Genomic DNA, 15,357 nt, shown 5'->3' on the forward strand with positions numbered 1-15,357 from the left:
TTGTGTGCCTTGACTTCCCCAAAGAGATGCTGCAGATTAGTGACAAAGATGGGAGAGGACACAGGTGCCCTGAGGAGCGGGCCTGGGTCCCCCTCAGCCTGTGCAGAGGGCTTCAGCTAAGAGAGGGGAGCGTGGCATCTCCGCGTCCTCTTACACTTTTCCATGTCCTTGGCAGATATGGTGAATACAGAATCCCAAACAAGGCCCTAAACAAAGAAGACCATTACGTAGGCCATTGGAAAGAAGGGAAGATGTGTGGCCAAGGAGTCTATAGGTAATGGCATGCATGTCAAAGATTGTCAGTCTGGTGTTGCCTTTTCAAAGAACTGTAAAGCTAAACTTCGTGTGGACAGAACTTCTCAGGAGTAAACTATTGGTCTTTTTTTGTTTGTTTGTTTGTTTGTTTGTTTGGGTTTTTTGGTTTTTCGAGACAGGGTTTCTCTGTGTAGTTTTGGTGCCTTTCCTGGAACTTACTCTGTAGCCCAGGCTGGCCTCGAACTCACAGAGATCCACTTGCCTCTGCCTCCCAAGTGCTGGGATTAAAGGCATGCACCACCACTGCCCAGCTCTATTCATCTTTTTAATCACCAGAACTATGTGCAGAGTCCTCCTTTAAGAGTATGCCCTGTCTGTGGCATGATGACTGTGTTATTAAATGTGCTTTGTAGCTCCATTGTACTACCGAGTAAACCAGGACTTTCTATACAAGTCTCACCTATAAGTCTAATTTTTTTTTTTTTTTACTTGATTGTAATTTGAACAGAGCTTTTGCATTCTTCCTTCTTATTCTTCCTAGCTCATTATTTCATTTCCCACAAGGAACTAAACACATAATTTTTCATGTTAATACAGAACGTTATATTACCTTTAATTTTTGAGGCTTAGTCCTTCAAACTGAGGGTTTTGATTTTTTTTTATGCTCATATAAACACATAATTATAGCTACCTGTAAAAGCATAGCATTGTATTTCCTGCACTTTGTAATGCCCGTGTTATCTTTCTGTCCTTTCCAACCACAGCTATGCCTCTGGTGAAGTGTTTGAAGGCTGCTTTCAAGATAACATGCGCCATGGGCACGGTCTCCTCCGGAGTGGAAAGCTGACTTCTTCTTCTCCTAGCATGTTCATTGGCCAGTGGGTGATGGATAAGAAGGCAGGATATGGCGTCTTTGATGACATCACTAGGTACAGTGCTCTGCTTCTGTCTCAGTGTGTACAGTGAGAAGATAAGGTTCCTAGACCACCCCTAATGCTATTTCCTTATTTTTAATTATGCGTGCACTGATGTGTGTGTGTGTGTGTGTGTGTGTGTGTGTGTGTGTGTGTGTGTGTGTGTCTATACACGTGAGTGCAGTACTAAGGAGGACAGAAGAAGGCGTTGGATACCCTGGAGGTGGAGTTAGCAATGGTTGTGAGCTACCAATGTGGGCCCTGGGAACCAAACTCGGGTCCTCTGTAAGAACAGTACAAGTTATTAATTGCTGAGCCACCTCTCTAGCCCCCCAAACCATGATACTTTTATGAAGACTTGAGCATCTTACATTTGATCTTAAGAAGACCAAGAAGCAGTTATTTATTCTTTTATTTTTATTTCATGTGCATTAGTGTTTTGCCATGGGTGTCAGGTCCCCTGGAACTGAAATTACAGACAGTTTTAATCTGCCATGTGGGTTCTGGGAATTGAACCTGGGTTCTCTGGAAGAGCAGTCAATGCCCTTAACCACTGAGCCATCTCTCCAGCCCCGAGTGGAGCATCTTAATTTGACAACATTAAGAAAACTTTTCAGCTTGAGGTGGTGGCACTCAGTGATGCATGCCTGTAATCCCAGCTGAGGGAGGCTGAGGCAGGAAGATGGAAAGTCTGAGGCCAGCCTGGATTACGTAGAGATGAGTTCACTCCACCCAGCACGCCAGTGGAAAGAGAAAGAGAGCTTGCCATAAGGAGACGGTTGTCAGGAACCTTTTTTTTCCATTTTCTTGTGGGCCAAACAATAAACTACTTCACAAAGTCAGGGCCGTTCAGAATTCACACAGGTACTGTTTTTCCTATACGTTTGCACATGCAAGTTTTTACTGCCTCAGAAAGCTACCAAATCTTTTTTATTTACTTATTTATTTTATTTGAGATCAACTCCATAGCCCAGGTTGGTCTCAAACTCCTTATATAGGTCAAGGATAACCCTAAATTTCATGCTCCAGTTTATACTTTCTATGTGCTGGGATTATAGGTAGCTGAGGTTAGCCTTGAACTCCTGATTCCCCCCTCCCATTGCCTCTCATATTCTAGGATTGTGGGCATGTGCCCCCAGGCCCTGCCATAATGTGAGTTTTTTTAATTACTTTTATGGTCCAGCAAGGTGACTCCATATATAAAGGCATTTGCCACTGTGCTTAAGGACCTGAGTACAGTCCCAGGACACATGTGATGGAAGGAGAGAACTAACCACAAATTGTCCTCTGACCTCCACACATGTATTTGTGGCATTCATGCATCCTCCCGACCCTGACACACACACAAGATGAATAAACAAAATGTAAACATTTTTATTTCTTTTATTAATAAACTATATGATGTTTATTCTTTTTTGAGACAAGATCTCTCTACATAACCTTGGGTAGCCTGGGACTTACAATGTAGACCAGGCTGACCTCGAACTCACACAGAAATCCTTGCCTCCTGAGCTGGAATTAAAGGTGTGTACCACCATGCCCAGCAAAACATATGATTTAGCAAGTAGTTTATATTTCTCTGCCTCCCTCTTACCTGTCTCCCTCTCCACCCAGAGCTTTGAACTTGCTCCCAAACCACAGTACTACTGAGCTACATCCTGGCCTTATTTTATTGTTATCTTTTCTTTTTGAGACAAGGTCCTGCTCTCTAGCTCAGGTCTGACTCAAATTTGAAATCCTCCTGGCTTATCCTTCCACGTGGTAGGAGTGTAGTAATGTACTACAATACCTAATTCACGTTTTATTTTATCCCCTCTGGTAGCCCTGTCTGTCCTGGAACTCACTCTGTAGACCAGGCTGGCCTCGAACTCAGAGATCCACCTGCCTCTGTCTCCCAAGTGCTGGGATTAAAAGCATGCACCACCACCACCCAGCCACTTTTTTTCCTTTTAGTAGCGATAGTAAGAACCTTCTGAGTTTAAGTGGGTAAAAATTAAAACCTTTATGACAAACTTTTGGGTAAGGAAAATTATTCAAAGTTTGATTCCATTATAGTTTAAACTTGTGGTACTCTTTTTTTAATTACATATTTTATTTTGAGACAGAGTCAAACTGTGTAGCGCTGGCTAGTTTTGATCTCTCAGAGATCTGCCTGCCTCTTGCCTCCTGAGTATTGGAATTGAAGGTATACTCCACCATACCTGATTTAATAACATTTTAAAGTTATCAAGGAAGTATATAGAGTGTATTCAGTCTGTTGGGTAGAACACAATGTCAGATTCCTGTGTGAATATTGCTCTGACTGAGATGTCTTTCGCATCACACTGTCTTGTTTGAAGAGGTAGAGTGAACGCTTTGACTAGAGTGATGGCACCAGTTCAACCCGGATCCCCTGATAATATTCAGATCCCCTGATAATGTTCAGATCCCCTGATAATACTCAGATCCCCTGATAATATTCAGACCCCTGATAATATTCAGATCCCCTGATAATATTCAGATCCCCTGATAATACTCAGATCCCTGATAATATTCAGATCCCCTGATAATATTCAGATCCCCTGATAATACTCAGATCCCCTGATAATATCCAGACCCCTGATAATATTCAGATTCCCTGATAATATTCAGACCCCCTGATAATATTCAGACCCCTGATAATATTCAGATCCCCTGATAATATTCAGATCCCCTGATAATACTCAGATCCCTGATAATGTTCAGATCCCCTGATAATGTTCAGATCCCCTGATGATAATATTCAGATCCCCTGATGATAATATTCAGATCCCCTGATGATAATATTCAGATCCCCTGATAATAGTTTCTCTCTTATTTGATTTTTCATCTTTCTTTCTTCTTCTTTCTGTGCAGGGGAGAAAAGTACATGGGAATGTGGCAAGATGATGTGTGCCAAGGGAATGGGGTGGTAGTTACCCAGTTTGGGTTATATTACGAAGGCAACTTCCATCTTAATAAAATGACGGTGAGTGAAGTGTGTGTATTTGGTTCTCATTGGATTTTAACATCTCCTATGTCCCTAACCTTCAAGGTCTTTCAATTAATGTTTTACTTTTGTTTCGGCTTCTGTGAGATGAGGTCTCACTCTGTAACCCAGGCCAGTCTGGGACTCACTGTATAACTACCTGCCTGGCCTGTGGCTCATGGAAAAACTGCTTCTGCCTCCTGATCCTGGGACTGCAGGCCTGAGCCCTGTTTGACTTTCTTAGATGGCTGGAGGCTTTGGGGGCGTGGCTGCGTGCACACTAAGGGGTGTGGCTACATGTGCTTTAAGGCCTTCTGAAGGCTGTGTTGTGCTTCTCCACACAGGGAAATGGAGTTTTGCTTTCAGAAGATGATACTATCTATGAAGGAGAATTTTCCGACGACTGGACCCTTAGTGGAAAGGTTGGAAAACAGCTTTGTTCTTTTTGTACACTCTCTCTTATTTTTCTTGACTTTAAATTTTTTTAAAGAGTTTAAACTACTTTTTGTGTATTAATATTTAATTGCCTCAGCACCTTTTCCAATTAAATCTCCTTGATGCCTATTGGAACTAATTGGCCATAAATTCCCTAGGGAGTTACTGATAACCCTGAACTTCAGTCCTCCTGCCTCCATCTCACACGTTAGGGAGTGTACCATGATGCTCAGCTTCATGGTTTTGTATGTTTTCAAAAAAGCAACTTAGATGCAGTGCACATGTCTTGTTTTCCCTCAGTGCTTGGTTTCTCTTTCACCGATGTCTGTCTGTCCTGATCCTCCTTGGGTTGGGTTTCATCTGTTCTGCATCCTAGTTTTCTAAGATAGTGTCAGGTTACAGACTCAGGCACCTTAGCGTTTCCTAAGACAGATGTGAACAGATGTGAGCAGCCATGACTTTGAGCACCACTTCAGCAGTGGCTGGGCATGTGCATGCATGCATCTTTTGTTTGTCTACCAGAATTGACTGGCCGAGAACAAACTAAAACGGAAAGTGTTGCGTAGTTAGTGCTTTTTTTCTGTTAATTTTGTGAATTTAAACACTCTCCTAACTCCACTTCTCTTTCGCTTTACCCAGGGAACACTGACCATGCCAAATGGAGATTATATTGAAGGTTATTTTAGTGGAGAATGGGGGTCTGGGATAAAAATCACTGGGACCTACTTCAAACCAAGCCTGTATGAGAGCGAGAAAGACAGGCCCAAAGCCCTGTGAGTACCAACCCTGGAGTAATTACTGGGGGTTTTGAGTTGTCTTGCTTTCATCAAAGTAGCTTAATATTTTAAGGCAAATTCAAGTTTTTACAATTGTCCTTTTTAAACAAGCTATAACTTCCATAAATTACTGCTTGTCAGCTGTATAGATGGCTACATCTGTAATCCTGGCTGAAAGTATAAGTCATAGTGCAGAGGTGTTTCAGAGTTGCAGATTTGGAAATGACTCTGCTGGGAAGGGTGCACACAGGTGTGCATACACACACACACACACACACACACACACACACACACACACACCAGTACAACCTGCATCAATGAAGAAAAAGCAGAATCTAAGTATAATTTGTTCTCTCAAGTTTTGGGTTGTGTTTTCTCTATTGATTGCATCTTAAGCTTTGGATTCTTTGGTTTTTGAGATGTCTTACTGTGTATCCCTGGCTGGCCTTGGACTCTTAATCCTCCTGCCTCAGACTCCTGAAGACTAAGATTGCAGCTGTGGACTACACACTCTTTGTTGTTGTTGTTTTGGTGGTTGATTTTTGTTTTTTTAGATTTGTTTTTATATTTTGGTGTTTACTGGTATAGAGGCAGTGGGACATAGGAAAATGGAGCTGAAAAATGAGGTGGACTAAAGTCTTTATTCAGAACATCAAATAATTTATACCAGTGGTTCTCAACATGTGAGTTGCGACCCCTTTATCAAAACCTCTGTCCCCAAGAATATTTACATTGTAATTCATAACAGTAGCAAAATTACAGTTCTGAAGTAGCAATGGAAATAATTTTATGATTTGGGGTCACCACAACATAAGAAACTATGTTAAAGAGTTGCCGCATTAGGAAGGTTAAGAACCACTGATTATGTTCTGAGGGTTAAGAACGGTTTCATGTGTATGGTGGACAATCACAAGGAAAAGCTGCATGTGGCAAAAACATGTTTTTCCATAGAGGCATATGAGTAACTAACAATACTCTGAGTAATCTGAAGTAAGCTCACTCCTGTGTGCCACACCTAGGAAGAGCACTAAAACATTCCAAGATCAGTTCCGTGTTTTGAAGAAACTCGTCACAAGACTCTTGTCTTATTTTCTCGGATTTTTCTCCTAAGCACTCAGAAGTCTCATAGGATTCCGTTCTTGGACAATGTTCTGACATTTAGTATCATTTCACATTCTCTGTCCCAGTGAGAACTTACTGCATTTTCTGTCCATGTTGACTTTTTGTTTATTTGTTCTCAAAGTATTTTTAGAAACCTGTATGTAACACAGTTCACAATTCTTACCATAAAATGTTTGAAGTACAGAAAACCACATTTTTTAGGAGTCTATTTTCCAAAGTCAATTCTGTAGAAATGGGGAAGTCAGAGTCAATACTGTTATATGTGACAGTCCATATGCATTAGTATCTGGTAAACAAATTAAAAACACTAATTAACCAAAGTAAATCCCTTCTAAATTTTGTTTTGTTTTTTTTTGGGGGGGGGAGGGGGTGGGGGTTTTTTTTTTTGGGTTTTTTTTTTTTTTTTTGGTTTTTTGTTTTTTTTTTTCTCGAGACAGGGTCTCTCTGTGTAGCTTTGGTGCCTGTCCTGGAACTCACTTTGTAGACCAGGCTGGCCTCGAACTCACACAGATCCACCTGCCTCTGCCTCCCACCCTTCTAAATTTTCTTCCAGTGTTTTTGAGATAGAACTCCCACTGGTGTATTGGCACTTTGGCTCACAAAGTATCTTGAGTTGTGTATTAGGAAGTTTTTCTTCTTGGGGATGGTTTTTCACAGAGGTGTGATGACTAGAGGCTGGTGTGGCCTTATTAGCAGGAAGCTGGGAACCCTGGCAGTGGCCGCCGAGGAGAAATGGAGAGCAGTGTTCGATGAGTGTTGGCGCCAGCTGGGCTGCGAGGGCCCAGGCCAAGGGGAAGTTTGGAAAGCGTGGGATAACATCGCCGTGGCCCTGACCACCAGTCGACGCCAGCACAGAGACAGGTGAGCAGACAGCACACGGCAGAGCATGTGAAGTCAGAACCTGGAACCAGGCAGTAGTCAGGTTTGTACGCTCAGCACACATGTAGCCGAGAGTCAGTGAGGGCGGCACTCCCATGCAGAACGCCCTTGGAGAGGAAGGAAAGTGTGTTTTACCCCTTGAGCCTGGAACTCAGCTCATTGTCAGTCAGAAGGCTCTCTGGAGGAAGGGGCAGTATGGCTATAAATTTTGCCTAGGGCTGCAGCCCTGCCAGCTATGGGAGAAATGTGGGTGGCAGAAACTCCTGGTGTGCCAGGCTTGGTGGCCTCTGTTCCTCCTGGTTTCTGCAAGCCAGCCTTCTGCCCCGTGCAGCCTAATCAGTGAGCATCCAGCAAAGGGTTGAGCAAGGAAAGGCTCAGCACTGCAGGCTGTCTGCAGAGCCGTGTTCAGAAAAGGAGCTTGATGGAGAAATGACACCTGAAGCTGGACACAGAGGACAGCGTGCACACCTTTAGCTGACTGCACAGGCCTGCTGATGAGATTCGGGGAAGGGCGATAGTAGTGAGGCTTCTTTGCAAACCTCGAGGAGAGCCCTAGGGAAACAAAGTAAGTTCTCCTTCGAGAAGTCAATAACCTCCTTCCCAGGATCTTGAGCTTTAGTGTCTGTCCATGTGTGTTAGAGCGTGGGCCACTGTGCCAACACTCTCTCTCTCTCTCCTTTTGTGTCTGTTCACGTGTGATACAGCGTGGGCCACTGTGCCAACACTCTCTCTCCTTTAGTGTCTGTTCACGTGTGATACAGCTTGGGCCACTGTGCCAACACTCTCTCTCCTTTAGTGTCTGTTCACGTGTGATACAGCGTGGGCCACTGTGCCAACACTCTCTCTCCTTTAGTGTCTGTTCACGTGTGATACAGCATGGGTCACTGTGCCAACACTCTCTCTCCTTTAGTGTCTGTTCACGTGTGATACAGCGTGGCCACTGTGCCAACACTCTCTCTCTCCTTTTGTGTCTGTTCACGTGTGATACAGCGTGGGCCACTGTGCCAACTCTCTCTTTCTCCCCCTCTCTGTCTCCCTCTCTCTCCTTGGTCCCTTCACTTGTGCTGTTGGCGTTGTTTTAGTTTGGGTAGGCTGAGATTGTTGATTCAGGCACCTAGAGACTCTAGGCTCCTCAGGAAGAAACCTTACTGCATTCAATAGAATCAGTGCACATGGGCTGCATAGGCATGGGTTCCTCATATCACATAGTAGTTTTGACCTTTAGTCTGAACTTGTGCTGAACTATATTTACTGAGCTCTTCTTTTTTGTAAGATTCATTTTTATTTTTAATTTGGGTGTTTGTATGGTGTGTGTGGGGGGGGGGTGTATGTGTGTATGGTGTGTGTGTGTGTGTTGTATGTATGGGGTGTGTGTGTGTATGTATGGTGTGTGTGTGTGTGTGTGTGTGTGTGTGGTAGGCATGTGCATACGATGCATGTACCTGCGGAAGCCAGCAACTTTGGATGCCCTGGAGCTGGAGTTACAGGCATTTTTGAGCCACCCTATGATCGCTGGGAACCTAGCTAGGAGCCTCTACAAGAGCAGTGCAGTCTTAACCCGTGAGCCATCTCTTGCCCAACATTTTGAGCCTTTCTATGTGAAAACAAAGAGGTCATTTTAATGCCTTGGCATGCATAGTTTCATTGCTGAGATTATTTGTTTAAAGGCCAAAATTTTGTGCTGAAGAGATGACTTGACTCATTGGAGAGCGGATAATCTTCGGGCCTGGGCCAGAGATGGACAATGTTGGGGTTAGCTGGCAAAAACTTAAAAACAGGGATGGCAGAAATGCTCTGGTAAGCAGTCACAGCCATCCTTGAAACAGATGTTAAAATGAAATTATCATCAAAGAAACAGAAGACATAAAGAAGAACCAAGTCTCCAGGCAGAGGTGGTGCATGCATTTAATCCCAGCAGCAGAAGGCAGAGGCAGGCAGATTTCTGAGTTTGAGGATAGCCTGGTCTACAGAATGAGTTCTAGGACAGCCAGGGCTATGCAGAGAACCCTATCTGGGTGGGGTGACCTGAGAAGAAAGAAAGAGAGAACCAAATTCAAGATTTAGATTTGAAAAGTGCAGTCACCTGAGGAGCTCGGCGTGGGCTTGGGAGCAGGAGTGGGGAGCTGATGGAAGAGACGGTGAACTTGGGCGTAGGTCAGGAGGACCAGCTGGTGTCAGCAGCACAGGAAACCCTGGCTGGGGCTGGGATGAACAGGGCCTGGAGAACTGATGGGTTTAAATGTGTGTACTAGAGAAGAGCTGGAGAGATGCACAGTGGTTAAGAGCACTAGTGTTCTCCCAGAGGACCAAAACAAACAAACAACAACAACAACAACAAAAATTCTACAAAAGAAGTAATGATATGAGGTGGACAAAATTTTTGAAGCAATAATGGTTGAGAAAGGTTTGTAGTTTGGTAAAAGACATGAACCTGTAAATTTAAGGAGCTGGGCATTTCTTGGGGAAAGTCAGAGGTAATCATGTTCAGAAGCATCACTTTCACATTCGAAAAGAAAGATCTTGAAGGTGGCTAGAGAAAAGTGTGCAGCACATGTGGGTGCCACCGTGGGTGTGGGTGTGCTCAGTCTCAGCAGGAGTCTGCAGCCCAACATTTCCAGAACACTAGAGGAAAATTACAGATGAATTTTCATTTGTCTTTCTCTCTCTTCTTTTCTTTTCTCCCTTTCTCCGTCAGCCTTTCTTCCCTTTTCCTAAGCAGGCAACTGAATTTCTAGCCCCCGAGCAGTCCGAGGGTGCTTGCAGGTGGTTGGTGGCACTGTTCCTTGCTGTAAACAGCAGGAAGTGCTCCTGGAGCCCTCAGGACTCAGTGGCTTAGAGCACTGGCTGCTCTGGTAGAGGACCCACATGGTGACTCACAATTGCCTGTAACTCCAGTGCCAGGGGATGGGACCCTCTTCTGACATAGGTGGGCACAAGGCACACATATGGTAAACACACACACATACTCGGGCAAAACATTTCTATGCATAAAGTAAATGTAAAAAATTAAAATATCAAGAAGTGCTTAGTTTGCTCTTTGTGCATAGATGCAAACAGTTGATCTTTTAAAAGTTAGGTTTATGCTACTTTTCATTTGCATCTGTTAATTGCTTTCCAATATCCAGCAATTAAAGAAAATTCAAATTTTGACCTTCAACGTATAATGACGCCAGGAAATGTGTGATAAAGGTAAACTGGAGTAGAATTGCATGGGCTTCCTTAACGTATGGGCCCCTGAGGTTACCCACGCTCCTTGCTGTGGCAGTGAGGCCTTGTTTCTCTAACCCATTCTCATCTCTTTCTTTGCTCATTCCTTTATTTATTTTTAGCTCTTCCCTTATTGCTTTTTCTTTTCATGATTTCTGGTAGTTGACACGAAGTAATGTCACATGCTGTTTTGAATAGATTTATGTAACAGCAGGTCATCTGCCATTGATGATCATGGGGGCCTGTGCTAGGTCAGTGGATGCTCAGAGAAGCAGGTCAGCCACGTTGAGCAAGATACTCCATTTCCTCCTCAGCTGGTGACTGTTTGATGTGCACAATTACAACTGTTTTGCTTTCTCATGTGAAATGCTGGACTTTCTCCTCTTCACAGTCCAGAAATGTTAAGCCGCTCACAGACTCAGACGCTAGAGAGTTTGGAGTACATTCCCCAGCACGTTGGTGCCTTCTCTGTGGAGAAATATGACAACATCAAGAAGTATTTAATAAAGGTAACAAGTCAAAATGATGACCTCGCTTTTGTCAGTTAATGGTGAAAGGGCTGTGGATCAGCTGGGTGTGGTCATACACACCTGAAGTCTCAGCACTGGGAAGACCAGGAGTTCAAGACCATCTGCTCATAATTCTGAAGCCAGCCTAAGCTTCATGAAGCCTGCCTCACCCCCGCTTCACCCCCCAAACCCTCCAAAACAAACAAAGTCATCGTTCAAATGCTAACCCAATCTGGGTTTTACTTTGTTTTGTTTGCTAAATCTTTGACTTTTTAAAAAAGTTGTCTCACCATGTAGCCCAGGTTGACCTTGAACTCAGGACACTCCTCCTCCCTTAGCCTCCCAAATGCTGAGGTCACAGGCTTTAGCCACTGTACTTGGCTCTAATTTTGTTTGGTTGTTTGTAATGGACAGAAAATAATGTAGGGTCCAAGGAAACGCTGAAGAAGACCCCAGACTCAAAGAGTGTGCAAGAACAAAGAGGGTCTATATGCCGGCGTACGTGCGGTTGTTCACCCTTACAAAATGGTGACGACCCCTAGAGGAGCGTGCAGGCCCCCTTTAAGCACAGCTGGGGGTATTTTCAGGTCATCTCAAATGTAATTGGTTAGGCAGGCAGCAGTTATGTTAGCAAGTTTGGATAGGCTGAGGTTCTGGTTTTTTATCTGTGGACATATTTGGGCAAGTCCGGGCCTGTTTCAGGGGTTTACAGGAAAGGTCCTTTGCTGGTCACTGTGTCTTGTGATACTGTGGGGCTGATTTAAGCCTTGTGTGTGTTCTCTCTCTCTCTCTCTCTCTCTCTCTCTCTCTCTCTCTCTCTCTCTCTCTCGTTCCTGCTGTCAGGGGTGTTGTTTGATTAATAGCCCTTTGTTTAAGAAACTGAAACTTGTTTGCGCTTAAAAAAAAAAACAAAACCTGAAACCTAGATCTGGTTGTAAAATGGGGGAATTTTAGACCTCTCAGTAATTACATTTTTGTGGGGAACAGTATGATGTTTCAGTACATTTATATATTATATATTGATCATTTCAGGATCCAAATCCTTTCTTCTGTCTGTTTTGAGCTATACAATATTGTTAACCACAATCCCCCACCACCACTAATTTTTCTACAGTAGAAAACTGTTTAGCCATAAAAAAGGACAAAATGAAATCCTGATAGAGAATACCACTACGAGAAAGATTTTAACATTTTTAACTTACCAAAAGACAGCCAGGCACAGTGGCACCTTGCTGTAATTTTAGCCCCTGAGAAGCTAAGGCAGGAGGATGACAAGTTTGAGGCCAACCTAAGCTGCACACCGGGACCCTGTCTCCAAAACAAACAGCCAAACAGCAGTAAGTATTGTGGGTGCTGGAGAGACGGCCGAGCCGAGAGCAGAGGCCCCAGCACCCCATCAGGCATCCCTCAGCTGCCTGTAACCCCAGCTGCAGGGGCTCCGAGCAGTCGGCCTTTGTGAGCACCTGCACTCAGACGCACACGCACAATTTAGAAAGAAAATCTTTGAGATATATAAAAAGGAAAGCAAAAATAAAACAGGTCACAAATGTGTATGGAGTGCTACCTTGAAGAAAAGCAAATAGGGACGGTGGTTCCTACTGGGCCACAGTGTGAGACCTGTCTCAGATAACAGTAAACTCTAGCTCCTTACAGTTTAGATTGACTCTATATTTACAGAGTTAAGTTATTTTTTCCTGCCCCCCAGTTGGCTCCGGGTATTGGGGAAACTGTTCATTCCTTGTGAAGGGTTTGTTGTGGACTGGTTTCTGCTGCTCTTGCTGCATGTTGACCGACGTCCTTGCCCCTGCCCCCCAGGCCTGTGACACCCCTCTGCACCCGCTGGGCAGGCTGGTGGAGACCCTGGTGGCCGTGTATAGAATGACGTACGTGGGTGTGGGCGCCAACCGGCGGTTACTGCAGGAGGCTGTCAAGGAGATTAAGTCCTACCTCAAGCGGATCTTCCAGCTCGTGAGGTAAGAGAGCATTACCCTGATGTTTGAAAACCCAGAGTGTTCTGTTAAGACGGGGCGTCTTCAACCCAAAGCTACGTGTTACAGCTTTGTGAGATGCCCGAGTGTCCGCTCTATCATAGGAAGTATTCATCGAGAGAATGGTTTTATGCTGCAGATCCTTAAATAGATTAAATAGTGGAAGTACATTTCTAATTAGCTCATGCTTGTACATTGAAAAAGATGAGCCCTAGCCATTGATTCTTACTGCTTTATTAGTGTTCTCATTAAATGTAAGTGCAGGCTAAAATAAATGTGTGTTTGGTTTGCCAAGTCTAATTTGGTATAAAATATCGCAGTGTTGTTTGTGTTTATCTTCTAGGCTAGATCAGGTGTCCAAAACCTAACCACAGAACAGATAGAGTTCACTGCAAAGTTGGTCTCTGAGGACATGTCCAGTCCCTTCTCTACAGCTCCATATATACACATTTACTCAGTAGTGCCAGCTGAGCACTCCAGCCTGTCAACCAAGCAAAACATTGAAGGGGGGGGGGGGGGAACGACACCTGTTTTCGTTCAGTTTACGAGCCAGGGTGAGGAAGAGCAGATAACACGTGCAGTGTGCCAGCGTGATGAGCTCTTTCGAGAACACCAAGGAAGGAGGCGGGCTGGGGCCAGAAGAGGGGCTGTTGCCTGCCTGGGGTCTGCGTGCCCGTCCGAGCAGGAAGTGTTGAGCAGAGACCAGCAGGGTGAAATGAGTCCTCAGTAACTGCCTGGGGTCTGCGTGCCCGTCTGAGCAGGAAGTGTTGAGCAGAGACCAGCAGGGTGAAATGAGTCCTCAGTAACTGCCGTAACTGTCAGAAGAAGACAGATTCGGGCAGCAGCCACTGGAGCTTGGAGGCTGGGTTTAAACCAACAAATGACTTCTCTATTGCGTCACCCAGGAATTTCCTTGTATCACCAAGCTCAGAATTGCTGAGCACCTTTGGAATGTGTCAGGTGTGGAGAGGGCAGTGTGTCTAGGGAAAAGATTACAGAAATGCAAGTGCTTCAGCTCCAACCTTAACTAGTATGTGTGATGAACAGAGCTTTCTCTACTTTGTGTTTTTAATATTCCCAACTATACATTTAGAGCAGAGGTGGGTGACAAAAATAGGCAGAATGACAACAACTCTTGAAAGGCCAAGAGTTAAGTATCTGGAATAAAGCGGACAACTTACTTAAGGTAGACCCTACCAACATACCAGAGGTCAGAGATAAAAACCTAGAGCAGTGTTCTCAACCTTCCTGATGCTGTGGGCACCCCACATAAAATTGTTTTGTTGATACCTCATAACTGTAATTTTGCTACTGTTATGAGTCATAATGTAAATATCTGACATGGGACCAGTTTGTGGTCATGACCACTGAGTTAGAGCAAAAAAAAATCAAGGCACAGAGGAAAAGCAAAACTAGGAAATCCTTAATAATTTTTAGTCCCTTATCATCATTTAATTCTCCACAAGTGCATTTTAGAAAAGGCTTTTGAAATGCACATTTAGATCGCTATAGTTCTCTTGTTCCGTTCTGAGACTGATGTTCAGAGTCAATGCAAGTGTCTGGTTAGAGTTGATACCAGTTGGCCTCAAGTGAGACTTACCAGGAAGACGTGTGTATTGTGGGGAGGTGAGGACTCCTTAGTTACTGGACAGAACGAAGCCCCTGCTCAGGAGGGCTTTTGGAAATGTCACCTGACCTGAAGGGACACTAGCCCACTTGAGCATGTGGCTTTGGCTGGCCTTGTCTTTCTCCCCCATTCCCTCGCCTTAATAAATTCCTAGATTCCATTTCTAAAGCCACCCCCAAGGTCTATTCCCTTTTGGCCACCTTTCCTGAGGCTGACTACCAAAGTCTGTCAATCAAAAGCCCCCTTTGGCTCATCTAATTAACATGTCCAATTAAAATTAAACACCTCATCCTAACACGGTTTTTTTTTCCCTCTACCTTTATAAATCGCCATTTGCCCATGTGCCATGTCTGTCTCCCTCTATCCAGAGGCAGTCCTTTGTCCTCCGGGACAGATACCCTCCCCTCCTCCCTCCTCCCCTACCTCCTCTACCACTGCACCCTAGCCCATTCTAACCCAGACTCCCCTTTTCTCTTAAGAATGGACCTGCAAGGGCGTTTGCTGCTGTTCTCCTGCCCGAGTCAGAAAGCAGCCGTTTTAACTTTCCTTCCTGCTTAGTGAAGGACGGACACACACACACACACACACACACACACACACACACACACACGCTGTGTGGGAGTCCCCTTCACAACCACTGCATTTCCATTCTGTAAGAA

General features: G+C 44.4%; 1 protein-coding gene across 1 annotated transcript in view; it reads left to right on the top strand.

Annotated features, from left to right (window-relative positions):
* The window catches only part of Als2 (alsin Rho guanine nucleotide exchange factor ALS2), a 72,060-nt gene that overhangs the window by 48,110 nt on the left and 8,593 nt on the right, over positions 1-15,357 (top strand). The window contains exons 20-27 of the mRNA XM_059277931.1: positions 176-274; positions 1,020-1,184; positions 4,044-4,155; positions 4,500-4,577; positions 5,230-5,363; positions 7,185-7,349; positions 10,966-11,083; positions 12,899-13,056. Of these exons, the coding sequence (XP_059133914.1) occupies positions 176-274; positions 1,020-1,184; positions 4,044-4,155; positions 4,500-4,577; positions 5,230-5,363; positions 7,185-7,349; positions 10,966-11,083; positions 12,899-13,056 (1,029 nt within the window). The remainder of the gene's footprint in view (positions 1-175; positions 275-1,019; positions 1,185-4,043; positions 4,156-4,499; positions 4,578-5,229; positions 5,364-7,184; positions 7,350-10,965; positions 11,084-12,898; positions 13,057-15,357) is intronic.

The sequence above is a fragment of the Peromyscus eremicus genome, chromosome 13, assembly GCF_949786415.1.
Source record: "Peromyscus eremicus chromosome 13, PerEre_H2_v1, whole genome shotgun sequence".
NCBI classification, from domain to species: domain Eukaryota; kingdom Metazoa; phylum Chordata; class Mammalia; order Rodentia; family Cricetidae; genus Peromyscus; species Peromyscus eremicus.